Source organism: Anser anser (assembly GCF_964211835.1).
Source record: "Anser anser genome assembly, chromosome: 3".
In the NCBI taxonomy this organism is placed as follows: domain Eukaryota; kingdom Metazoa; phylum Chordata; class Aves; order Anseriformes; family Anatidae; genus Anser; species Anser anser.
The window spans coordinates 101,371,381-101,398,272 of NC_139722.1; the positions used below are offsets into that span (position 1 = coordinate 101,371,381).

Here is a 26,892-nt window from a genome sequence, read left to right on the forward strand (position 1 = left end):
GAAAACAGTAACACATACAGGGAGATATGTATTAGCTCTAGGGTTAAAGTCCAAGTCTTTTGACCTATTTTTCTTGAGGTTTTTCTGTCTCCTATCACTTGCTTATTTTTTGCAAGCGTAATAGCAATGATCCAGTTATTTTTTGCAATACTTTGTGTTAGAGGTCGATTTTAAAGAATTATAACTGGAGTATCAAGGAACTGGTATAGAAATAACTATTTTGCTAGTGGACCATGTCTTCATGAAGACCTCGTAGAATAGGGTTTGACTGAACGTTACCTACAGGTAATCTGTACATTAAAGTGATGCTTCTCTGGAGTGGTCAGGTGGACCCTTCAGCAAGAGTGCGCTTTTAGAGGGAATAAAAACGTAATGGTAACATCAAACTAAGATTATGACAGAGTTTCAACAACGTATGCTGTGAAAGCTGTTTTTATTCTCTTAGTTCTGGCTGTTGCTCCAAGTCAAAGGATTTGCATCTGTGTTTTTTAAAAGCTGTATTTTAAATCCAAAGCTTTGTTTATTATAGCTGCTTTCCTGTGCTTCTAGTGAAGAAGGGCATAAAATGAGTGATAATAAATTGATGCTGAAAAATAATAAGAAATTGTTCCTAAACAGGGCAATAAAACACAGAAAATAGATTTTCTCTGTTTCTTCCCTTCATATCGTTTGATTTAATTTCCTGTAAATTGGCAATTACAAATATGTGAATTATAGAAGTGCCATTGTGATGATGTAGTTTCCACTGCAAAATCCTAGTGTCTAGCATTTTATTTTAATTGCATTTTGTTTTTGGACAACAACTTATTTTGCAGAAACTCCTGCCTTAGAAAACTGGATTTATTTTTAAACTTTTCAAATTGTGTTAATAAAAATAGCATTTTTAGAGAAAGATACTGTAAATATGTGAACTATCTTCTGGAATTAAAAGATTTGCTTAATAAAAAAAAAAGTGTTGTTTTTGTTTTATATATGTTAGTCTGTAGTTGATCATAGCAGTTAATTTATAGGGGAGGAGGGAAAGGGCCAGTTGTTTTATATAGAAGAGTGATTGTCTTATCTGTGTAACTAATGGTCAGGGAAATTTTGCTGAAATTTTACTGCTTTTGCCGAAGAGTACATGGGCATAGCAAGAGCTTCTTTGGCACTAGACTTCAACTATTATGGCATAAACTGAAGCTTAGATGAGACACGTAACACAGTGTTATGCTATCTGATGACCTTTGTTTTTCGAAGGAAGTCATACCCCAATATGTATGTACTTTTTTTTTTTCTAAATAAACTCATACATAGATACATAAAAATCCACCCTTTAATATCATAGTATAATTCAGGTTGGAAGGGACTTCTGAAGGTCATTTTACTCCATCTTCCTGCTCAAAGCAGTGTCAACTATGAGGCAGACCAGGTTGCCCAGGGCTTTTTCCAAGCTGGTCTTGAAAACATCCAGGAGCATAGGCTCCACACCCTCTCCAGGCAACCAGTTCCGTTGTTTGGAAAGAGTTTTATACATAAATGTATATTTTATTATTGGCAAAATAAACTTTCCTTCTAGCCTCACTTGATGATTTAACGAAATGTTCTTTAAAACTGTAAACAACATTCTTGTTTGACAAAAATGCATACTTTGAAAATGGAGAACTTCAATAGTTTCAGCTTTTAACTGCAGCTTGCTGCCAATTCTATCTCAAATTAGATGATTTTTTCATAGTTCTCAAAATACTTAACAGTACATGGCAAATAACCTCTTCCTTGTTTAGAGAGAATAAAACTGGACTAAGAAAGGACAGTTTGGCTGACTGACCTCTCTGTGCTTTGCCATAATCTTGTTCTTTCCTGAAATAGGTGAAAGCAGTTGCATTGTCTATTCTGTATCTTTTCTTCCATATTCTTAGCGCTTAAAAACAACAGCTTTTGTACTTAATCTTGTTTCTGCTGAGTGAAGTCTTCTTTCTTTTCCTTCTTTATCCATTTAGTCTCCCCATCCTTCCATATATCCCTTCTGAAGCTTGCTATATATTGAAAACTTTCTGAAGTTGGCTATAGACTCTTTAAAATTTTTCCATGTTATTGTGTCCATCCATATGGGCCATAATTTCCTAGGCTGAGCATTCTTTGGAAAGCACTGTGAAGGAGTAGGGTGGCTCTGAGTTGGACTGCCAATGTTTCAGGGACGCTGTAAACTCTGTAGCCAATGCTTGCCCTTGTTACTCAAGCAATGGTAAAAAGGACTAGGAGCCAAAAGAGAGTGAGTTCCAAGGATGACCTTAAGTTTTATTCATGTTATACCAACTGCTGATTACAGTGTCTCATATACAATGTGTAGCTGAGCCACAGTGCAGATTGCAGTACAGTTGAGCTGTGTGAAGACCCATGATATTTCCTTTGTACTTTTGAAGATCAGTATTGTTCCTCATCCTGTATGATATCATTCCTAGTCATTTGATACATCTAGTAAGTTTTTGAAAAGCTTCTATTCTTAATTGGGGTAAATAGTTAGAAATACTTCCACTTTTTGTATTAGTTATAGCTACCTAAGCTTCATTATGAGTACGATTATGTCCAGCTATGTTATAATGTGACTTGTTGAAATTCAGGTCAGGTCAGTGCCAATGGCTGATGTGTTTGTCCAAGCAGAGAAGCAGATACCTTCAAGTCAATGAAACTGTGGCTGCAATAGGGGCATAGATCGTACATAAATCCTACAAAAGAGGATTTAATTATTATTAGCTTGCCTTGAACCTTCATGTGGGTGTACTAAAACAGTGTAAGTCACAACAGTATGCAGCTCTTTTGTGCCACTACAATGGCATGGGCAGACACAATTTATAAGCATATTCTTTAATTATGTGATCAGTATTCACATAAAGGGGTAAAGAAACGTGAATATTTGCACATAGGAGGAATCCAATAACAAAAAGTTGCCAACAACAGAAGAAGATGAGCACAAAGGACACCCACCAAAATAAGGATGACCAGTAAGACAAAAGAATGCAAGGTACCTAGTATTAACAAGAGAAAACCCCCTCCCTGTGGTGGGTTTACGTGGCAAGGTTTTGGTAGCAGGGGGCCATAGGGGTGGCTTCTGTGAGAAGAATCTAGAAGCTTCCCCATGTTAGGTAAGGGTCCCACTGCTGACCAGAGCTGAGCCAATAAGCAATGTTGATTTGCACATCTGTGAGAGCATATTTAAGACAGGGAAAAAAAAAAAAACATTGCGTCACACAGCAGCTGGGAGAGTGAGAGGAGTGAGGAACAGCCTTGCAAGCACCAAGGTCAGTGAAGAAGGAGGGGGAGAGGTGCTCCAGGCGCTGGAGCAGAAGTCCCCTGCGGCCTGTGGCGAGGACCATGGTGAAGCAGGCTGTCCCCCTGCAGCCCATGGAGTACCACGGTGGAGCAGGGTTCCACGCTGCAGCCCGTGGAGGAGACCACGGTGGAGCAGGTGGACCTGCACTGATGGAGACTGTGGCCTGTGGAAGACCCCTGCCGGAGCAGATTCTAGGCTGGACCTGTAGCCCGTGGAGAGGAGACCACGCGGGAGCAGGTGACCTGGCAGGAGCTGCTGCCCGTGGGGGATCCAGGTTGGAGCAGTTCGCTCCTGAGGGATGGACCCCGTGGTACGGATCCATATCTGGAGCAGTTCTTGAAGAGCTGCTGCCTGTGGGCAGCCCACACTGGATCAGTTCGGCAAGGACTGCATCCCGTGGGAGGGACCCCACAGCACAGGGGACGAGGGTGACCGAGAAGGAGTGGCAGAGAAGAAGTGCTATAGACTGACCATAACCCCCCATCCCCCCGTTCCCCTGTGCCACTCAGGAGGAGGAGGTGGAAGAGGGTGAATGGGGGTGGAAGGTGCTTTTGGTTTCTTTCCTTTGTTCCTCACTTCTCTAGCTTGTTAGTAATTAGCAATAGATCTTACTATCTCCCTACGCTGAGTCTGTTTTGCCCATCACGATAATTACTGCACGATCTCCTCGTCCTTATCTCAACCCTTGAGCCCTTTTCATCGTATTTTCTCCCCGTTCCTCTTTGAGGAGGGGGAGTGAGAGAGCGGTTGTGGTGGAGCTTGGCCGCCCACCCGAGTAAAACCACCACACTCCCACACTTTTTTTGGAGGGAACAATAGCATAAAATCACCAAATATAAGCAAAGAGAATTTGATGAGAATTTGAGGAAGACATGCCCATTTAATCTCCAGCTCCTCTTGTCAGATGGCTCAATACTTATCAACTTGACCCCTGTGGCTAAGAGCCACCAAGTACCGTAGCTATTGGTGCTAACTATGTAGCATCAGCACTGTAATACTATGTGCTCACTGCTACTTTAGCATGGGAGTGTTAAAAGCTAACAGTTCCACGTGTGAAATGAAGACATTTAATACTGTGTAAGAATTGATCATTACCAAGAAGTTTAAAACAGGGCTGATTGGTCAGTCTCCCATCACAGTAACTGATTCCCTGAGATACACATATGCACTCAGACCCATGCACACATTAATTTAATTGCAAAACAAACAAACAAAAAACACTTTTATAAACCTTGAACTGTATTTATTCTTAGTTACTCAGTGGAAAACTATTACTTTAACTCCTGGTTTCTTCTCGTGCACTGGGACTTCTAAATCAACTTTAGATAACTCTGCAATTTTTCTACATCAGTGAAGAATCTGTACAGTTGAGCAGGTATTTGTTTAGACATAAGTGTCCTGAATCTGCTGCCTCTTTCCAGAGCAAATGGTTCTCAGTTCTTTGGAGCTTCAGCAGAAGTTTACAGTAGATTTTTCTAATAGTGAGTTATCAGATCAAGATGACTGATAGTTTTTTGTTTTATTTTGTTTTCCCACCCTAGAGGACAGTTTTGCAAATATGAATTGATTTGCATTACATATTGTGAACATTAGAATAATCAGCATTCTGTTTTATCTAAAGATCTGTATTTGTGCACTATGCTCTTAATTTTATAAATATTCTGTGGCTGCTTGGTAATTGAAGCTTTCTAGGGTATATAAGAAAAACCTGAACAGTGTGCTCTGTGATCAGTTGTAACTGTATTCCAAACAAGTTCATATTCTCATATAAATTAGTGGGAAAATGTATTTGTGTTTTATATATTATTTTTAAACTGGCAATTTATCAAGTGCTTTTTCTGGGAATTTCAATGCTTATTAAATTTCAGATTATGTATTTTGAGTAAGCTGGAAACTTAAACTTGTTTCCATAAGTATGGCTGCAGGTAAACAACCAATTTTAGTCCAGAAAATAGCTTTTGCTTCTGTCAACATGTTGTTTATTTTCTCCCTGAGATAAAAAGTTCAGTTTTCTGATATTTGTACCGAGATAAAGTCTGTAAACAAGATTAATATAGTGTGGAAAAGGTTGTCAGCAGCCCTGGCAAAGGAAATAAGTTGCCTGTACACAGAACATACTGTAAACTGAATAAAAGTGTCAGGTCCACCATGAGATAATGTGATCATGAACCTCTAACAAAGCATGACATAGGCACAGTCGGCTTTTCTTATAGCCATAGTGTAGAAAATGGATTACTGTATTCCAGGGATACCACTGGAATAGCATGAAAACCTCATTTTGAGATTAATGCAGGATGTAACTCTTGAGAGCTGAGCTACATGTTTACCTATATTGTTAAAGTAACAGTTTTGTTATTAATCTTAAAATTCAGAAATTGCATATTAAACTACTTAATTGTATTTTTAGGCCTGTCTTAGTGAAATCATGTTTCTTGCTCTAATTATTAGATGAAAATGTTGTAAACATTGCGTAAACTTTGGTCACCGATTTATTGTTACCACATGGGTATGTTCAGCCTCAGTCCGTCTAGTAAAACAATAAACTGCAAATGCTGGTAAAGCACTAGGTGCTGCCCCCCCATATGTGTTCTGTGCTCAAGAGAATCCTCAAGACAACAAAATTATGTAGTTGCCCTGATTTCCACTACTGGGGATTTATATGCTTGCAATAAGGTGCTACCAGTTCTTTTGAATCACCACCAGCTAGAAAAGTGACAGTACTTGAGAGTTCCTTGATTTGGCCCCTTGTGACAGCATTTTTAAGGTCAAAGAAACAGAATTTAATCAAATATTTTGAAGCCATGGCACTTTTAAATTTTTTAGCAAGTGTTCTTTGAAAGTTTTCCAGATTTGGAGCTGCAACTGCCCTGGCTTTTCATAAGATTAGATGAGTAGAGATTGTTTTTTTCTTTAAAAGTTGAACGCATTGTTCTTTTAATAAAGCGTAGGCTGTTTTTATCTGTGAATCTTTTTCTTATGTACTTTTGGCAAGTCTGAGCCATATAAACGTATTATTGTTGAATTTTTGTGGCCTTCTTTCAAAACTGGCAGAACGTCTGACTTCTTTCCCACCTCTGGTCATCTCCTGCACACAAAACTATGTCCAAGCAACTGAAAATCTGTTCCTGCATTCTTTCCAGCAGGAATTCTGCTCTGTTTCTTCAAGCATGAGTTTCGTTAGGAGGTCCCTAATCCTACTTTTACCTATCTACATGTGCAGACAAATTAGTTCTATTAAGCAGATTATAAAAATAAAGCTGTTTGCATATTTGAATAATACCAGAATATTATCATCTACACATTACAGCAAAAGTCTGCATGTGTTGTCATGAATTCTTAAGATCATGTTTAGATTGAACAAATTATGTTATTTTGGTTTCAGTGTATATAGGTGACTAGACAAGGACTACAGTATAGTGTGGTAAAAATCATTTTATCTTTGCTTTTTATTCTATATCAAATAGTTTCAAATCTTTGTGTTGGGGATGCAAAGGCTATGTGGGAGTGGTTTTGTTAGTATGTTGAATATCATTTTTCAAAACATGCAACTTTCATTTTTCAGAGAGTAAGTGCTTCGGGAGTTTTGAAAAGTACCTTAAGCCCTAGACATCTGTGAATGTATGACATCTGATCAGAATTAGACTTAAAAGACCTAAAGTAAATCCTGCACAGCACCTTTTTGCACTCAGATTTTACTTTAAAAAAAAAAAAAAGCAGATATTGCTAATTGCATTTGCAAAATAGAGACAGTACATTAGATATACAGTGTTCAGTACTTGCAATGTGATTCCTTAATAAACAATCTCTATGTTCATGTGCTGCCCTGTAATTCAAAGACAACTTTTTTTTTTTGCCTATTTTTCTCTTTTAGATAACTCCAGGACCAGGTGGTAGCAGGAAAACCGTTCACTTGTCCCAGGATTCTCTTCACCATGAGTGAGTATTGGTGATGGGACTTACAACTCTTTTTATTACTGTTTGCATTTACAGTGGTACCACTTTCCCAAAGCAACATTCTACAACTGTACAAATGTGATAAGGGATCCTCAGCTCAGGTACATAATGGTCTTTATTTAATAATATTTAAAATCCTTTGTAATTCATTTTATATTTCTTAATGAAACATGAAGTTCAGAGCTTTGTAAATGTGTTTTTATTAACCTGCTCACTGTATGCTCTTCTAAAAAGCAGCACCCTTCAGTGCTCTGAAATAAGTTAGATATCAAATGTAATGGGTTGTTTAAAAAGACTTACTTTTATTTTTCTCCAAATTAAAGGATTTCAGAAATGCCAGACTTGAATAAATGAAAAAAAAAATAAAAAAAGCCTCACATTCTTGAATCTTAAACATGGTATATCATTTGAGGAAGAAGGTTATCATGAATTCCACAAGAAGATACTAGTTATTCAGAAATATGTAAATAGGGAATGTCATTCAGTTTATTTAGGCACTCCAGTGTGCAATCAATGTGAACTGTTATTCTGTCTAGCTGACAACATTAGCAGCATTACTTCTTGGCAATCTCTTTTGTCTAATTGTGGTAAGAAGATGCAAGTTTCCTATATTTTCCAAATCATACACCTAAAACACAGGCACAGATGATTAGGAAATAATGTATTTTGGGATACACACACAGCATAACTTGCTAATGTGCATGTTGACTAAAGAGGTTGTGATTTCAAAAGTTATTTCTACCCTCAAGTAATTCAACTAATATTTTATAGTTTTCACTTTTTGTTCATTTTATTAAAACAAATAAATAACACTAATTTAAGCGAATAGCCAAAATTATAAAGATGTGTGACATAAAGATTCATCTCTCATTACAGGGGTTATTACTCTTTATGAAGTTTTTTTTAATGTCTAAATGTGAACCACATTGAAAAAATATAGCACAGCAGTTTCAGTAGAAATAAGTGGCACTAATTTTTTAGTCTGTAATCCACTGATTAACCAAAAACTGGCAGAGTGTTTGTGAAGAAGGATGATTCTACACATACCCCAGTCTGCTGCTCCTCCTTGAACATTTGCTTTTGACAATCAGCTACAAGGATTTTAGATGTAACCAATTATAATTATTCTCTTCATTAGCTTTCTTAAGATATTGTCTGGATGTCTGTGACCTTTTTTGGGGGGTCACTAAGAAACGTTACTTTTTTTATTTTATTTCATCCACTCGCAGTTGTGTGTGCGTGAAATCTCTGTTTTTTTTCAGTTGTTATTTTACAACGAAAGTTGAACTATTCAGTGCAGTTGATGAACGTGTTTCATATCCAGTATATTAATGCTTATTTTTATCTCAAAGTATACTTTCAACTTTAATACTGTCATTCTGATTTCATTTCCCACTTATTTTCTTTAATCATCTTAAAAGTAGGAAAAGGATTTAGCAGTATGTAGGTTTCAGGGACAACTGCTCTTGTATGGTGATGTACTTGCAATACAGGATTGAGAGGGTGGACTGATGATCAGCAAAGGACTTTCAGATTTGTGATTAAAAAAAAAAAAAGCTCAGTAATTTAGATCAGGCAATTCCATAAACTTTGCTTCTTCTCAAAGTTTACTTGTTAAACTAAACATTTTAGTGTCATTAGGTAGCTTCTCTAGTATGTTGTGGGGAAAAAAAATGGTAGTATTCTATTTAACAACTCACAAAAAAGTGTGACCCAGGTTAAGCTTATAAACTTTGTTTACACTTTTAGAGGAGCCATACAATCATAATTGCAGATAATGTGATGGTCTTTTTGTGCATTATTATAATGGATGGAATTATTTTATCCTTTACTCAAAACCAGTTGCTTACTTACAGGAGTAATGTATAGGTACTATATATAATTTCAGATCCCCTTTCTTTGAATTTTTTTCTTTCTCCTCTTAGTTTGCAAGTGTCAAGATTTGCCCATGAGTTTGTATAATGCTTGCTACAGGTACATACAGATGTTAATTCAGCTCTTGAGATCACAGTCTGTATGCGAATCGAAATTAATATTCTTTTACTTCTGTTGAAGAAAAAGTCAAAAAGTCATGTTGTGAATTCTTGTTCCTCCATATCAACCCCTTGGTCCAAATTTTCATCTCTGTGAAAGGAGGCTGCTAATAGCTAAAATTGTGCAATTATATGTAGATATAAATCCACTGAATCTACTGACTTTGAATGTCACTTCAGATACAGAATCTGACCCCAGTTAGTAAAGTAATGCAACAATTACCAGATAGTCCACAGTATATAAAAATCTTTCTAGCTATAATCATTAAAAAGCAACACCAGGATTAAAGATAGGATTATTTTTATTTATAGCATGTGCATTATACTATATTAAAATATAATCATTTATATATTATTTTAGCTTCTTTGACAAAATATAATTACCTATAAAGCCAGTGGCTACTCAGAAGTGACATTTGTAGTGCATTCTTTCAAAACTGTAACAGACTTTGAGCATTCAATAAAAATATCCCATTAAAATAAAGCATAGCCAAAGGCTGTATTTTCCTGGCAGACAATAAAATACCCAAAAGCACGCACAGACTGGTCATATGACAGCATGTGCTTTGTTAGTTATATTGTTAAACCTGTCTTTTCTTTTTCTTCCACAGCCATTGGTTTAGCCCTGGGGCTAGGAAGGAACATAGCCAGGTAAGAACTGCTTTGATCAAAAACAGTTTACTTGAGATGTATTAAGGAATTTAACTAACTGTAATCCAGAAGTAGCAGGCTAATATTTTAAGAAATGATGAGCAAAACAAGTATAATTCCATATTTCCTTGTAAGAAAATTTATTAACAGTGGTGCATTTCAAAAAGACCTTTAGGTAATTAAAAATCTTGAATCAGTAACTTAATAGCAGTTGTTTCCTTGAGTTTTGACAGGTTAAATGAAAAATCTCTTATTGTATTTGGTTTTATTGTTTGTTTGTTTGTTTTTTTAACTTTATTTTGTTAATTGAAATATCTCTAAATATTGTGTTTCTCAAAACGCTGCAAAGCAAAATGTTTGACTCGCAAAATCAGGAAATACAGAACAGGGACAAGAGTGGGCAGGCTTCTACAGGATGATCTTCAATTCCATTTTTCTAGATTTCATTGATTAAAAAGACTACAGCACTCAAAAAGGAGCTGTTAAATTTCCATAATATCTAGCCAAGCAGAGTGTCATTATGCAGATACTGTGTGAGGAAAAGCTACAGGTTTGCTTCCTGAGCCTCTGCAGTGTAGTCCCTAAGAGGCGCAAGACTAGTGATGTGCTCAAAGGAATGTGAAGGCATGTTTATATTTGATCGGTAACATAACACCTTAATTCTTTAGCTTGTTTTCAGACATGGAGAAATACCTTTCTTTACGGATGGTTGTAAGGTCCAACCAGAATATATTGTCTAAGAACTTAAAACTGTGGAAATAAATCTGTTTTTATAGCTAATATTAAATGTCCAGTAAAAGTAACTGAATATATCAGCAATGCACCAAAGACTGTGGTTCCGTGGTACATTTTTCAGTTGGTAAAAGTTGTTATAACACAGTTTATTTAATTAGATCTGTGCCAATTCAGTAGTACATTTACAAATTTAAATAATTTGAAACATCAAAAGGAAGTAAGATGCATAAACTCTTTTAAAAGGTTCATCTTGGAATGATCCATCATGAACACTTATAACTCCACTAAGTCAGAGTTTAATCAGCATGTTCACTTTCCCATGCCCCACTCTTCTTTTAAACTCCAGCGAAAGCTAAATCTCTGAAAGTTATTTTACGTGCTCAGAGCTGTCAGAGTGGAAAAAAAAAAACACAGTACAGTTTAGCTGTAACTTGAGAACTTCTGACATGTTGCAGTAGGCTGACTGACACTTATTTAACATCTAAACAGTCAGCTTATGTGATTCACATTTAACTGGCATCATTTTGGAACATATTTCCTGGTAAAAGAAATGCAGTAAAAATAACATTTTGAATATGAGCATGCTTCATCTTGGGGTATCTTTATCCTATTCCTGAAATGCTATAAGTAGTCAAATTTACTAGATTAAAATGAGTTTGAGTGTGTTTTTTGTTTGTTTGTTTGTTTGTTTTTAAGTGGGTTTTCTAACATATTGGTTGTTTCTCTTAACAGAGTATCATCTTTTCTCAGTTAATAGTTGCTTTAATTTTAAATTTTACAAGTTTATTTTGCACTACCTAAGAGATGTGGTTTCAGAGATTGTCTTAGGTTCACTCTGTTCATAACTTAGACTGAATTCACTTCATGAATTCTGAAGTAAAGCTTAAGTCATCAAATCATGTATGTGCTACTGGTGCATAATTTTTTTAGACCAGTAAAAGAAATGAGAATGATGTTGCAATGTAATTATGATAATTTTGACAGCCTACAGAATTCTCACTAAAGTTGTGAAGATCCATACCGTATATGTTTAATACTTTCTATTTAAATTTATTTCTGAAATTAAAATTATTACATTTGCACACAAGTTGTTAACATCTGGCAGGTGATCTGTATTTTTACATGCCATAATTGCAATTTACTTACCAGAGAGTGCTGATAATAATAAAACTGTTCTCCTTAGCCTCATCATGAGACAGACATACACTGTATGATAGTCATACTGGTAAAACGTGTGGCTACATTTAAATACGAACTGCAATTGCCCTGATTTGTTGACTCTTAAGAAAATGAAAAAAGTATTTTGCAATAATGTATCAAAATAAAGTGTCTTTATATGTCCTTTGCCTTTAAAAATAAGAGTGTACTAGTTTACTGCATCATAAAATTTGAATAGCTGAAATGACAAGGAGCGCTCCCTATGCAACAAGCAAGCTGTAAAAAGTTGTGAAAAAAATTAATCAAGCGTAATTTTTAAATAGGTGTAATTTTTTTGGAGTTCGTACCCATGCACAAGATTAAGATATGGTTGGCCAACTCATAAAGTTCATAACTTCCTAGTTTCTAATGGACTTTTAAATGTGTTTCTTTGGATATTAGATCCATTTATCTGCAGTCTGTTTTGAAATAATATTTTATTTCATACTTTATTCAATATATGATTAATATGATTTCTCTGCTGCAACTTTTTGCCTTTTTTGCTGTTACTGCCACTTTACCCATCTTGACAAATGTCACAATGCTGGAAATAGACTTCTGAGTATTGGAGATACTCTGAATGAAAAGTCTTCTTTTATTTATCTAAAAAGGAGTAAATCAAAGATTGTTCCAGAAGTTTAGTCAGTATTATAATTAAGTGGCTTCTTCATTATCCCTGCTTCACTACTATCGTGGAAAATTTTAATAATGTGCTTCTGTTGCTTCTGCAGCTTTCAAATTGTAAAAGCTCCTGAGGCTTAGAAGAGTTTACAACTGTTTCATAATTGCTTAGATACAAACACCAACCTCAATATTTTTTAAGTATTCCCCAACACTTTTTATTTTGAAAATTTGAGTGTGAAAATTATAAAATTTTTCACATAAGTTAAATGTGACATTGTGAATGGGCTTCTAATGTGCTTTTAGAATGCTTAATGGTTTTCATTTTCAAGTATTTAGTAATTTGTAATTGGTAGATATTTGTGGATGTATCTTGCAATCTTAGTTACTACTGTAAAATTTTATTAGGTTTCTATCACTTTTAGAGTCTAGAGTAAAACCATTATTGAAAGATTACTCAAAAGACAGGAAAGAGTGGCATTGTCAGGGTAACATTTCTGAAAAGTAAATAGAGGCATTGTTTATGAAAATGTTCTGAACATTTTTTGAATAGCTTCAACTCTTGAGAGACAACCGATCGGACAGAGGACACAAGAAGAACAGCTCTGTAAAAACAGCTAGCAGGTAAGTTAATGTTGCAGCTCTCATTAAAACTGTTTTTGCAGTTGTTAATTTATTAACTCTCAAATTTTTGTAGTAGAAAAGACATCATTCTTTTGGGGTATTCTCAATTTTCCTTTTGCTCTTGTTATTTACTTTAAACAATCTCAGTTATATAGCATAATCTTTGTATTACATACATATATATATGTATATTAGACTTTACTTGAATCTTTATCCAGTTATACTTGTTAAACTCAATCTCTTTAGTAAACATCAGAATTAAATGGATACCAAAACAAGTTTTGTGCTTCTGGCATGTAAGTTAAGTGTTGAAAATATATGAAATTACCATTATGCATGCATGCTTTTGATATCAAGAAGATAAGTCAAATACTGTAACACTTGAATTGTTCTTATATGATGTTTTGACAACAAAAATCTCATTGTGAAGACTTATTGAAACAAATCTAGTATATCTTCCAGCTTGCTTCCTCCCCTTAAAAAAACAAAGAAGTTAAACGCTGAACTGGTAGGCAGTAGTCTAGGAGTCTGTTCATAGATGTTTTTGTGGTTTTTTTTTTTTTGTATGTTACCTGCTGAATTTATTCTGCCAAATACTATTTTAACTCTATTTTCAAAAAATGAGAAATTATGAAAATGTTCCCCTTGCCATGCATAGTACCTTACACAATTTTTATGTTGTTGTGTAAACCTGATGTCATGATACCAAATGACTTGTTTTGAAAAACTATAACAGATTTGTTTTATAATAAAATACTACGGTTTTGAGTGAGACTATGAACTTGTCTTTCAAGCATTTGCCTTTTAGTATATATGTGGTCATAGTGAAATTAGTTTTTCATATGATTAAATAATTGCTTTGATGAATAGCCGGAAAGTTAGATCAATGGTGCCTTCAAAACTATGCGTAATAAGTATGAATCTATTTCATTGTATACTACTTCTGGTTACACACTTTAAAGTGTTGTTTTTGCAAGTGCTGGTCATTCATCTTCAGAAATAAATGCTATGTCTCTTAAGAAAAAAAAATTTGAAACGTTTTGCATACATTTTCTGGGAAGCACTTTGTCACATTGTATTTTTGTTCGGAATATTGGTAGTCCCCTTTAGATAAGAATTTTCACTGTAAATACACACTTACTATCAAGCTGTTTACACAAAATTGAGATAGTGGATATAAAGTGAGCATTAAGAAGCATGTTATGTTTAAAGTCTTTTAAGGGTCACTGTTATTTATGCCAGAGCACTGTGGAACAGTGTCTGAGGCATTCAAAATCATAACTCCTGTATGTTTTTGTTTGTTTGTTTGTTTGTTTGTTTGTTTTTCTGGCCATTGAAGCTCTTGCAAAGTGATTGGTACCTTCAAAAGCAGTTAGAATAGAGATATTTTTTTAAATGGCATTAAATGCTTGGAATGATCTTCACCCTCCCTTCATGTCCAAATCATCAGCAGGTTAGTAGACTGCTATCCAGATAAATATCTGTCAGGGTAGCACAAAAAGCAAAAAGATTTTAAGCAAATCCAAGACTGAAGACTGTTGTTTTCCGTAAAATATCTGTAGTATTCTTAAACTAAGACTTACATAAACCATTATTACAATATACATAACACCACAGTATTTTATAATATGATAGTATGTTTAAAAAAAAGCAAGGTCATCTGCTCACTTATCCTGGCACCATCATCTCTATTTTCAAAGGTATTTTCCTCTGGGTTGTCATCAGGTTATTTCACAATAATTATTTGTGTTTTTGCAGAAAAGCATCATTTTCTCTGCCTACCATAGAAACTTTGTCAGCTCTTGGGAATGACTTTAAAGAGTAGTTCTCAGGCTTTTATGGCAATGGTATTTTTTACAGTCTGACTGCTATCTTTGAATATCAGGTAATTATTTATAAGATGTATATTGAACAAATTTTAACACACTTTCAACAGTTCAACTACTGAAAATAAGAATTTAATTTGCATCACGTGCAACCGTATTTTCTGTCAGGCCAATAACATTTCTAGTGACTACCTTCTTCCTACAATTTAGATGTTCGTTAACCTAATATTTCACTTTTTATCAAAAGCTGTTCTGACCAAAGAAGAGATTGAGTTTCAGATGTATCGGAACATCACATGACAAATACATACTTTATATCCTCATGTGTTCATAGTACCTATCCCCACTCAATTCAAGACAGTTTCTCTGGTATTTCTTTACTTATAAATTAAATTCTTAACATTAAGTGACATTAAGATTTATCTGTGGTTAATGTTCAAGGTTGTTTGTGTTAAAACTTAATTTTAAGCTGTCACTTGTACCATAAGGGTTAATCTTAGTTTCACCAGTCTAGACAGAGAAAGAAAATATTTTTGCATAATGAAGTACCTAACAGAAGTTACTGTTTTAATAGCAAATATTGTTCACAGTTAATAAAATGGTGAGCTCCACCTTAGTTGCAAGTAAGCATTTCCATTGTTGTGTACAGAATCTTAAAATGGAAATCTGTCATTAAGAATTTGCCTGTGTCCAAATACTTTGAAAACCACTGAACTACGATGATACCAATCAAGTGTCACAAGGTCACACTAGAGCAAATTTTCGCTTCCTTCCGAATTAAATAACCTTGCCGCAAATCTTTCACGATTGCATTGTTCTGTATTCATATGCAGTTAAATCTTTTGCTGAATGCGATTGTTTACTCACACCTGAAGGTCTGAAGCATTCTAAAATTGACTCTAGATTAGTTGATGTTTTAAACTATTACAGTAGTTGCACTGAGATGAGTAACCTCTTTAAAAAGAGGCAGAGAAGTAGTAGTGGCTGTGACCTTATATGTCTTGCTTTTCTACTGGTAAATGTGGTGATAGGATAACAGCAGTGGGATAAGTATTGGAAATTCTGTAGAATGATTATACTTACCCAGAATATAGTTTAATCTGATTCTCCTACTGCAGGACTGAATTTCTCTGGCTATTTATTTAAATAGTTGTCACATAACTGTATTTCTAGTGGAGGGACTGTATCTTTTCTTTTCCTGTTCTGAAAGACATCATCTCTTTTTTTTCATATGTATATGTGTGTTTTTATGCTTGCCTTGATTTTTTTATTTTTTTTTACCCCTTTTGGATGAGTGAACACAGTTCTTGTCTCAGCATGTAGACAATATGTAAATACCTACATTATGTTAGATCAGTGACTTGTGGAATAATTTATTCTGTAAATACATCAGAAAGGTGTGGAGTTCTAAACATTGCAGTGGTCTGCAGCTGCCTCTTTATAATGGAGCAACGCTGAATACTTTCTGAGTAAGATTTACCATACTGGGTTGCTTGTATTAGGTTTCTTCTGTGAAAATTAATAATTATGAGCCAATCCTATGCAAATTAATACCAAGATTTATTACTGGAATGATAACTTGATTGTTGAGAACTGCTGATAAGGCTACTGATGAACAAAATGTTAAGGAGGGACAGTCCTGCACCACAAAACTTAGAACCTGGTTAGATTATATGATGCTGATACAATTCAACATGTGATCTTCTGTATTTGACACATTATAAAATACATATCTATTTATGATACCTTTACAAATAAGTTTTAATCTACAAGTACTTTTGCCATTGATTAGTTAAATTCTATACACAGTGCTACATATTACTGGTTTAAAGCTGTTTTTTCCTTCTACAAAGCCTTGAAAAAGTTCGCTGTTTAAATTATCTCTTTGCATTAGGACAGGAACAGTCCCCTCCTATAGCCTGCTGCACTGCTTGAAGGTGCTAATTCTCTTAATTCTGCTTGTTTTCATCCTCTACTCTTTTGCCAGTAAAGTTTTTTTGTCTGCATTTTTTAATGTGCTTTGGGCAAAACCAGCCTGGTAAGCTCAATTCACCTATTTAAATTAAATTGGCTGGTTTTGTACAAACCATATTAGGGAATGCTCACATGATTTCTTCCTCCGGCAGAGCTGTGGAGATGATAATCTCCAGCAGATGTGTGATAACAAATAGCTTGGGATAGTAATGTCTTCATCTGGCGCAGTTGTTAGCAGACCAAATGTCTGTCTGTAGCCCGAGGCTGTGGGCAAACAATTGAACATGATTGAGTTATGGTGAGTTAACAACATGTTGCTTGGCAGCTGAACTGCCACAGCAGATCATGTGCTCATTGTTTGCATGCTCCCATCATGAGGAGAAACACATTTTCTTAAGTCACCTTTGTAAAATTTTATAAAAATGAGTTCTACCTAAAGGAAGATTCCCCAGGGCTAAGAACATGCGTTTGGTCAGCTGTGGAGACAGAGTTCAACCATATTTTGCTAAGCTGCTATAGCATCGTTACATTGAGCATGTGATCATCCTGCTAAGGAGTTAGAGGACCTCTGTCACACAGTTGTCTGTGTGTCTCTTAAGTTTTTATGTATTTGTCTTCAAAATATCCCTATAAAGTTAGGAAGTACTTTTATTCTCACTTGACAGACTAACCAGAGTACTTAAGCAACTTAATACTTTGCCTTTGGTTATACAGTCAATGCCATAACTAGTTATTTTTTGCTATAATCTAGAAACATTTCAGATTGGGAAAACAGCAGACTACTGAGTAAGTTAAACCTGTACAATTGTACAATTATTTCCTTTATTGTACATAATGGTCTTGTTCCTTATTTCTTTTTGCAGTCTGTACCTGTTAGGTATTGCTAATTACTTTATCTACCTACTTTTTTTTCTTATTGTACTGTAAGTAGAATTTATGACACACACATGATTGGAGAAAGAATGAGAAGAAAATACTGCCCAAACTTTTGCTGTTTGCCAGTTTTTTGGTCATATCTTGATAATTCCATGTTGGCTTTCCACACTCAAATGTTCCCTCAATGATCTTTAAAAGGCAAAAAGCTATTTGTAATTCTTACATAGCTCAGTCCTGGCTTGAAAGTAAGCTAAGTCATACTCGCAAAAGTGATTTGGAGGTGGTGTAGAATTATACAAGTTAAGTTTAAACTAAGTAGCTGATGCTGTGCTAACAATTTTATCAATGTAGTGGCAACTCAGGATAAACTACTTCTTATAGCTGCAAAGTAAACCATAACGTGAGGTGGAACCTTAATATTTATTTAAAAATCAACAGAGGCACCTACTGAGCAATTACTATAATGTGCAAGGAGGAAGGCGAGCCATTCTTCCAACGGTCACTTGTTGTGGTTCTTTTCTGAGATGGCGAGAATTCCTTGAAGCCTGCTCTTGCCATAGTGAACAGCCCAGGCTGAAATACAGGTCTTTGTGCATGTGAGAGACCTTCTGGAAAGAAGACTGAAGTAGTTCAAGAAGTGTTATGTAAAGGAAATGTCTGATGCTACCAAATAGTGATAAGTGTCAATTAAACAGAATGTTAATTATGACTTCCACAGGTTTTCTGCAACTGCTTACCTCCTTTTCTTAGTTGTTCTCGATCCAGTCTAATTATGTGTCTTGTAAAAGATGATGTCTCTCAAGAACATATGTTTGTGATTTTTACTTTTTATGACTAACAGTATTCTCTTAAAGAAAGTACCTAGAAGAAAAATAACAAGAACAAGAGAGCTGATGAGAGCTTTTCAAAAGCGTATTATTGCTCTGGTTAAAAATATGAATTTCAGCCTTCCCCAGTTTGGAAGGGAAACCCTTATTTGTACATTTGTATAGCACTTGTTCATTTTCATCTGATGATGTAGATACAGTATGTTTTTAAACAGATGTGACAAATAGTATTACAGCTGCTCTTTATTTGATCTTCTAAAGAGACAAAGATGTGCAAGGATTCTGTCTGCTCCCTCTTTCCCACCGTGTCATCTGTTGTTTGGGAAAGAGTCCTAATTTGCAGCAGATACAAAACTATTTGTCGTGGTGCAGGTTTGCCAAAATTAAATGAAACCATTAATTACTACATTTTTTGAGCAGCTGTTAATAGATTGGAATAAGAAAACTGTACATTAGACTACTGGTTAATTACAAGAACTGTAATTGTTTAATGTGGCTTTTGTGGAATGAAATTACAATACCAGAGGAGGTAAATTCAGCCAGTTTTTTTTTTTATTACTATTATTTTAAATTAAACATGAAGAAGTGCACATAGTTACATTATAATAAAACTAAGGAATGCATAGCTGTTTTATTAGGTGATTCACTTTTGCTATCACATGAACATATTCCCAACAAAAATACTTTAAAAGGTAATATTTAAACATGCCTTTTAATTTAAATGTACAACTATTAAAGGTAGTGAGTTAATATCTTGTAACCCCAAAGCTAATAATGCAGGAGATTCAGATACAACATTAAAATCCAAATGTGTTTACATCATTAGAAATTAACTACTAAGCAGTTTTATCTCCTCTTTGGAGTGCCATGAAGCAGTAACTCTACAGTTATGATTCATGTTTAATAGTATTTGCAGTTCCAGATTAAATTATGTGAATGTTTGAGGACACATTGCTTTCTTCCCTTGCCGTCACCCTCAGGGACAATGTTATTCTGTCAGTTTCCTCTTTGAGAAGAGACAGTGCCATTTTGGAAGAGGGCGATTCCTCTTCGAGTTTTCTGCACTATGGCCTTATTTTTTTTAAGGTTGTGAAAAGACTTTCCTTTGTGGACAAGGGAGAGAGCAGTTTGATTGCTATTTCAAAATGTAGTCAGTATGTGGTGCTTTGGAGAGATTTAATTGTACGGAAATATTTCTTTATTGGTTCATGGATAGATTTAAAATATCAGTTAATATAATTGACATTAATCAGTAGTTGTCTTAAAAGTATCATACCATTTTAACTCAGCCCCTATGAGAACATTTCCAGAAGTAGCAGAAGATTTGAAGAGACCATACTCTGTTTTTAAAAGTATGTTCTTTCATGTGCTCTGAGTGGTTTCATTGCATCTGTAATGCAGAACTGAATTTTAACTACAAAACTACAAGCAGAATTTCATTGTTACTATACTAAAAGCTAATATACTTTATAATATTGTACATAAATAGGCTTCTAAATGGTATTTATTTTTTTATTTAAAATTGAATTGCAAATATACATGAATGTATGAACTAACAGTAAGTCAATTAGTCCCGATTAAAAAATAAAAATTAAAAAAAATAGAAAGAGTGAACCTCCAGAAATGCTGTACCTCTGGATCTTCCTTATGTACAGTCTGGATTGAATTTTGCCCTGGATGAATTGACAGCAAATTTCTAACTTTCAGATACCTGAATTTCAGCAAGATATGCTTGTTTCTCACACCTGTGTGGTTTTTTTTGTTGTTGTTTTTTTGTTTGTGCAACTTGCTTCAGTTTGTGCTCCAAAACTCAAGCTTTACTTGTCTCAGTTCACCTGTTAAAATGCTAATGGCATATGGATAAAGTTCATTTGGGCTTCAGAAGAGCTAAGACCCTTCCTGCTATTTAAGGTCAGTGCAGGAGCAATGCACAGGAACTTGTGCTGTAGTTCTGCAAACTGTTTAGTCTGTTGTTAAGCAACATTGCAATCAAAAGAGGCCATTTTGTGTTCTGTTTTTCCAGCACTCATTTGTCCCCACATGAACATACATGCAGTCATAGAACGACTCATGCTGGGAAAATGATTTCTACTAGGATGATCCAAAAATGTGGATCCTCTCTGATTACCCATACAGGCACACGAAAGCTGTATACCACTAATGTAAAGATAAATAGCCATGCATTAAGGAAGGGTGGGATTGCATCTTTCTGTTCTTACTGTAAATTAAACTGTGTAAGTTTTACATCGAGTTTCTGTTGATCTTGGAGGGATCCCTGGATCTCATATACATAAAGCAGCAGCCACTGGTGCACGCTGATTCAAATTCTGAGCAACAGGTGCAGGCATACTGACTTCTGTTCAGACTGGGGTTTTAACTAAGGAGAGAAGGAGTGGTGAAGAAAATATAATTAGCTTGTTTCATATTTTATAGAATTTCCATGTTTATTTTCTTTGATATTTTGAAACTGATCATTTATTTTAACAATACATTTCAGCCTATCTGGAAACTGTTGTTCAGTAACTGTTGTAGCCAAAAGGAAGAAATAGATGGTATTCAGCACACTGATTTTTGGATTTTGTGTTGCTAAGGCTTCTGTTACTTGATTTTTATTTTTTTTTTCCCAGAAGTGTTAATACCACCAATTAATACAGAGCAGGAGGAGATAAGTCAATGTTGCTAACTTTCTTCTACCTCCTCTTCTTTGTTATTAGAAAGCCAGATTTTGCATTTGCTCCTACACATGCAGACCCCTTATACTTGGTGGGGTTTCATGACAGTTGCTAAGCTGAGTGGGTACAGAGTGTTAGGAAGCATAATTAGCTTAATGTTCAGTGTCAGCTTTTGTTGTCTTTTGTTTTTTCCCCTCCTCTCTCCGTGCACACAATCATATATTTGTTTATCATAATATTGTCAGATTTATAAGAGCTATCTTGGCCAGACAATCAGATTGTTTAAAGAGTTGTTTGTCAAGCATAGTATTAAAAATATGGAAGTAGAAGAACTGAGGAGAATGAAGCTGGGGTTCAGCTTTAGAGTTGTTTTCTTGGAACCAGTTGAAAGGTAGTAGGTTAACAACCAACTGTATTGTTTGTAATATGACAAAAAGCTTCTGGATCACTGGTCTAGATCTAGGTCTGAATGGCCAACTGAACATCATTACGTTGTGCTGGTTTTTACTTGCATGAATTGAATTACTGGTCTCTCGCAGTGGACCAAATGCAATCCAGTTGTCCATGCTTGCTCACCTGTTCCACACAGAGGCAAAGAAGGAAATTGGCATAAAAGTTGAGTGCTTTCAACCATATATTTCCCTTGTTCCATTTTTAAGTTATTATATTAGATATTTGTGATGGATTTTTACACTGTCACTTCATGTTCTCTACCTGCTCTAAAAGAGATTTTTGAATGTGGTACTAATGGTTGCAATGTTTTAACTTAACACTATATGAATATAATCCAGAACTGTAGGTAAGACATGTTTTGCAAGTCTTTTCAGCAACATACATTTGTCCTGTACTGACTATATTTAGTGAATGTCATACTTAGTAAACAAATATGTATTCAGAAATACCTGGAATAGACAATGTAGCTGAGTAAGTTATCTAGTCCTTCTGTGGAAGTATCTGTTCAAAGCCATGGTTGTTGCTCAAGTCAAAAAGATGTTTTCCAAGTCATTTCAGAGATAGATCAGGACCCATATCTTTTGGATATTAACAACGTTGTCACAAGATGAAGAGAGAACAAAACCATGTTTGCTTTAGAATTTGTAGAACAATATTGCCCTGTTACAGAATGGTATTATATTACCACAACCTGTTTCCTAACTACATTTTCCTAATTACACAAATGTCAGCATTACTATTTTTTTTATCAGGGGTTCTTCAATTCAAAATAATACTGGAACGTCCTGTCATAAATATTTTGAAATATTCTGATATAAATATTCGTTTCCTCTCTTGAAAATGTGAAATCATGTGATCTGTTGAAGAAAGCTGTAGTTTTAGCTATTTAATTTTTAACAGAAGTGGATTTTTTGATTTTATTTCCTCAGTGTGCCTTGGTGACTTGTTCGTACACCAAGATACTGGTTTGGATTTGCCTTTGTGTAATTCATATACTTTTGATCAATTCCAACTCATGCCCAATTATATTACACTAAATTAACATAATTCAACAGATGTTGATATTTAAATGTTTTCTGGCATTCACATCTTGGACAGCTGTCTTAGAGCTTGGGGAAAAGGCAAACATTTAGAGTTAAATGCTGAACATATGCTTAAATTACTAATTAGAAACAAGAAAAAACAATGCATTATCCTTTCTGAGGGCAGTAGGCCTCTAATAGAGAACAAAATTTTAGAGACTCTTGATTCACAAAGTACAAGTGACTTGAGATTAGGTGTCACAACATTTGTAGTGGTGTAAATTTTTATTTTCCATTGTGTTTGCTATGTCTGTGTAGGCTTGCAGAGTTAGATAAATTTTGGACAACTTGTATGACTACTTGTATGACACTTAGAAATGCTGAAAAAGATAGCACAAAGGAAGATATTAGGATACAGTATTTGGTGATGAGATAATCTTATGAGGGCAGAAGGAAATTGTATTTTGCTCATTCATAATAGGGTTGCACTAGGACTTTCCATAAAACAGGTATGTCACCCTTATGTTTAAAGTTATGTTGTGAACAGATTGGCTTAGTATGAAAAGAGTTTGACAGAGTTGCATTGTTTTATCACATCTGTTTAAAATTTAGTGAAAGGAAAATACAGTGCATAGCTCTTGTAGTTAATGTAATATTTTTCACACTTGTGGAGGCAGATGCTGCAATCTGTTCTATAGATGATATCATTCTTTAGACAAGTTTGAAGAAACGTTCAGTGTTTGTAAAGGAAGTAGAGGAATCAAGCGTGGCACTGATTTCACGTGAATGGTGTCTGAGAAAGTGATATCAAGAAGAAATCCATATTCATCTTCATAACCATTAAAAATTAATGTTTATGCTGCAAATTATGTTTATTTCATTGTTATTTTGCCAATTCTTTAGCACTGAATAAAGTTTCTGTAAAAACTTTTAACATATTTTGCAGACAAGACTAATTTGCAGCAGTATTGGTCTACTGCTCCTAGCCAAGAGAGAAGTAGAGAGGGAGGGGTGTTCTTTCTACAACCTCCAGGAAGTTAGCTTAAGGGAATGTGTATAAATTTGTGAACGATGTTACATATTAAAAACAAACTCAAGCAAATGGGAGATATTTAAGTTTCTGATTTCCAGGAATCTGTTTCCTGGTGCTGAATATAATCAATACAGATTTTTCAAGTTCCATAAAAGCCGTGAAATCCTTCTAATGCACAGGAACAGTATAATGGAGGTAGAGGATAGACCTCGGGTATACTCGGAGCATATGATCTCAGCCATCCCATTACCAAATGTATTTTTTCTGGAAGATAGATTAACTGAAGAATTGTTCACCAAGAACACAGCTGTCATGGTAGCTTTAGTGTAGACTGTGGTGACCATTCTGGCACTTAATACATTGTGCCCAGAATGCCAGCAGGCATTCATGCATATGGTGTTTCTATGATAAACAACAAAATAGATTTCAGATGTTGGTTTGACCTTAAGTGAGGTAAATTTGTACTGAGTGACATTTATCTCAAATACTTTTAACAAAACATTACTGGACTGTTTTTCAAGATTGCTGTGTATCATTACACTAAGATCTGGAGTCCTAAGCTTCATTGTTGAATGAACATTATATTGTTCATTCTTATTAGTTGTCATTTAATCCATGGAAATGACCTCACAGTACTGTCCTGCACATCTACTTGGATTGCACATGCACTGTGGGATGTAGGTACCATCTTCAGTACAGACAAGGAGCGCTCCATCCATGTAATTGCTCATGGGGCACATGTTACTACAGGGTTACTGTTCTCTGAGCATTCACATGGAGACCAGGGGCTGTGCTCACATTTTGACCAAGCTGTGTTCTACATGGGAAAGAGGAGATTCAAGACTTATGAGTAAATCTACCCTTATAAATTTCCCTCACCATTGTTTTTCATATTCTTTTTCTCAAAAGCAAATGTGCCTTTCTTATTTCAGTGTTATATTATGAAATCATCATGCGTTATTTCCGTGGTTATACTGAGGTACGTGCCAGTGGCAAAGCTTAGAATTATTGGTTAATCTTAGGGTAATACAGCATCATCTTCACAGATTTACAACACCGATTGCCTAGTTTGTATATTTGACAGTGCAGGAAGGTGAGTGGTAACTTTTGGTTCATACTTCTGGAGACTTAGTCAAAAGGAAGTGTAGAAGTTTTTGCTCAACATATCTAATTAGCTAGTAGTGTGATTGGACATTTAGTAAAACATACATAGTAGTTTTTAAATTGTATTTACCTCCAAACTGATGATAAACTGTTCTATGGACTTGGGTGGTCTTGAGTTAAAGAGTTAAAAATGAGTAAGAGTTAAAAATGCATCCAAGTTCTATTTAAGCAGTGCCAATACATGTGCTTCCACTGGCCACGACATACAGCAGTGTCTGCATTTTAAGCTATGTAATAAATGAGAGTCTGTGCTACAGGTCCATTCTGTGTAAGAATTTGAGATCCTTTTCAGTGTTATTTTCATGCTGAAGATACTTGAGTATTTGGAGATTCGCTCAGATTATGCTTTAGTTTTGTAAAGTTGAGTTGTGCAACACACTTCATTTTTAATCGTTTTATTGGTTTTCTTATCTTTTGCAATTGTGAATTCTGTTTTTTTGTTTTGTTGTTGTTGTTTTTAATTTTTAGCTGCTGACATGAACATTGCTTCACATATTCCCTGCTCAATTTCTGTTTATAAGAACCATTTCAAGCTTAAAGTGAGTCATGGTCCTCACTGCATTCTCTCTTCAGTGATACCTATATTCATATCTATTACTTAGCTGTATTTTAAGACTATGAAAAGACAGTGACAGTTACATCTCCACTTCAAAATAATTCTCTCAAGTCCCTTCTAAAATGCAAACAGGTCAACTCTTGTCTTATTGTAATCTCTTTTAAAGAAGTTCATTTAAACTTTTGTCAAGCCTCTACATTACCTAAAGCATTGTGATGATAAAATTGAAGAGTTCTACAGCCATCTGCAGGAATGCATTGATACTGTGGCAGAATGATGTGGCACTGTTTGCAGTGAATTTGCTCCTCAGGTGAGAGAGATGCTAATTGGAATAGAATGGATAGACGAGTATTGATCATTGCAGATTCACCTAATTACAATATAGAAATCAGGCTTGAAAACATTAGTACATCATAATAGTATACAGCATAGGATTTTCCAAATCAGAGCACAGAAATTTAATAAACATTGTTAAACAAAAAACACACAATATTCCACACCTGGCTTTGTTAGCAATCAGTACTTTTATGCATTTTTGACACAGAGCATAAAACCATTGTCTCCGTTACTTACAAGTTATCTTAGCAATGTCATAGTGTAGTCTGGTAAATGGTTTGACAGTAAATATACTGGGGGACAAGATGAAGCTTGCGTTCAATGACGTTGTAACTGCTGAACACAATTACAGTGCATTAACAAAAGCAACTGCTCTGATATCAAAGCATTGCAGCTTGCAAGGAAAGTGACAGCTGCTAAAAGCAGAAAGAGTAAAGTGAGCAACAGACATCTTACAATGAGACATATAAAATAAACATGCAAATATTTTGTTTTTAATGCACTAGTACACAGAGTTCCCCCAAATGGGATGACAGTCATGACAAGGCCGTTGTACTAGTACATATGAAGCTACCTGCTATGTAACACTATCTTCACTTCTTCTTTCTGAAGAGACTATGGATAAGTTATTGGATTTTATTAGGATTTTTTTTAATTTCGGGGAGAGGGGTTGGGGTTGGTTTTGTTGTTGTTTTGTTGTTGCTTGTTTTATGTTGGGTGTTGTGTTGTTTTTTTGTTTTGTTTTGTTTTTTGTTTCTTTCTTTCTTTCTTTACACTTGGAATGTCAGTGTTAATAGATCCAGGTCTTTGCAGGCCTTCTCAGAGACTGGGCTGGAGAATTTCTAACTCCAACAGCAGCAAAGATGATAATTACTAATGAGATAGTTAGGAACCACTGTCTGAGTTCAGTTGCTCACAAGGCGGATCGCCAAGTGAACAGTGCAGCTGTAGGTTCCATCCCACAGCAGTTTGTTTGGGGGATGCAACCAAACGGTCCATTGGCTGCAAAGGTCAGGTTAGATAAAAATCTG

At 35.1% G+C, this 26,892-nt stretch overlaps 1 protein-coding gene across 2 annotated transcripts in view; it reads left to right on the forward strand.

The window, feature by feature from the left end:
* Positions 1 to 26,892, forward strand: part of GPATCH2 (G-patch domain containing 2) — a 123,215-nt gene that overhangs the window by 76,132 nt on the left and 20,191 nt on the right. For both annotated transcript variants that reach the window (XM_083828866.1, XM_083828867.1), the window contains exons 6-8: positions 7,179 to 7,243; positions 9,906 to 9,945; positions 13,052 to 13,122. In XM_083828866.1, coding sequence (XP_083684992.1) covers positions 7,179 to 7,243; positions 9,906 to 9,945; positions 13,052 to 13,122 — 176 coding nt within the window. The remainder of the gene's footprint in view (positions 1 to 7,178; positions 7,244 to 9,905; positions 9,946 to 13,051; positions 13,123 to 26,892) is intronic.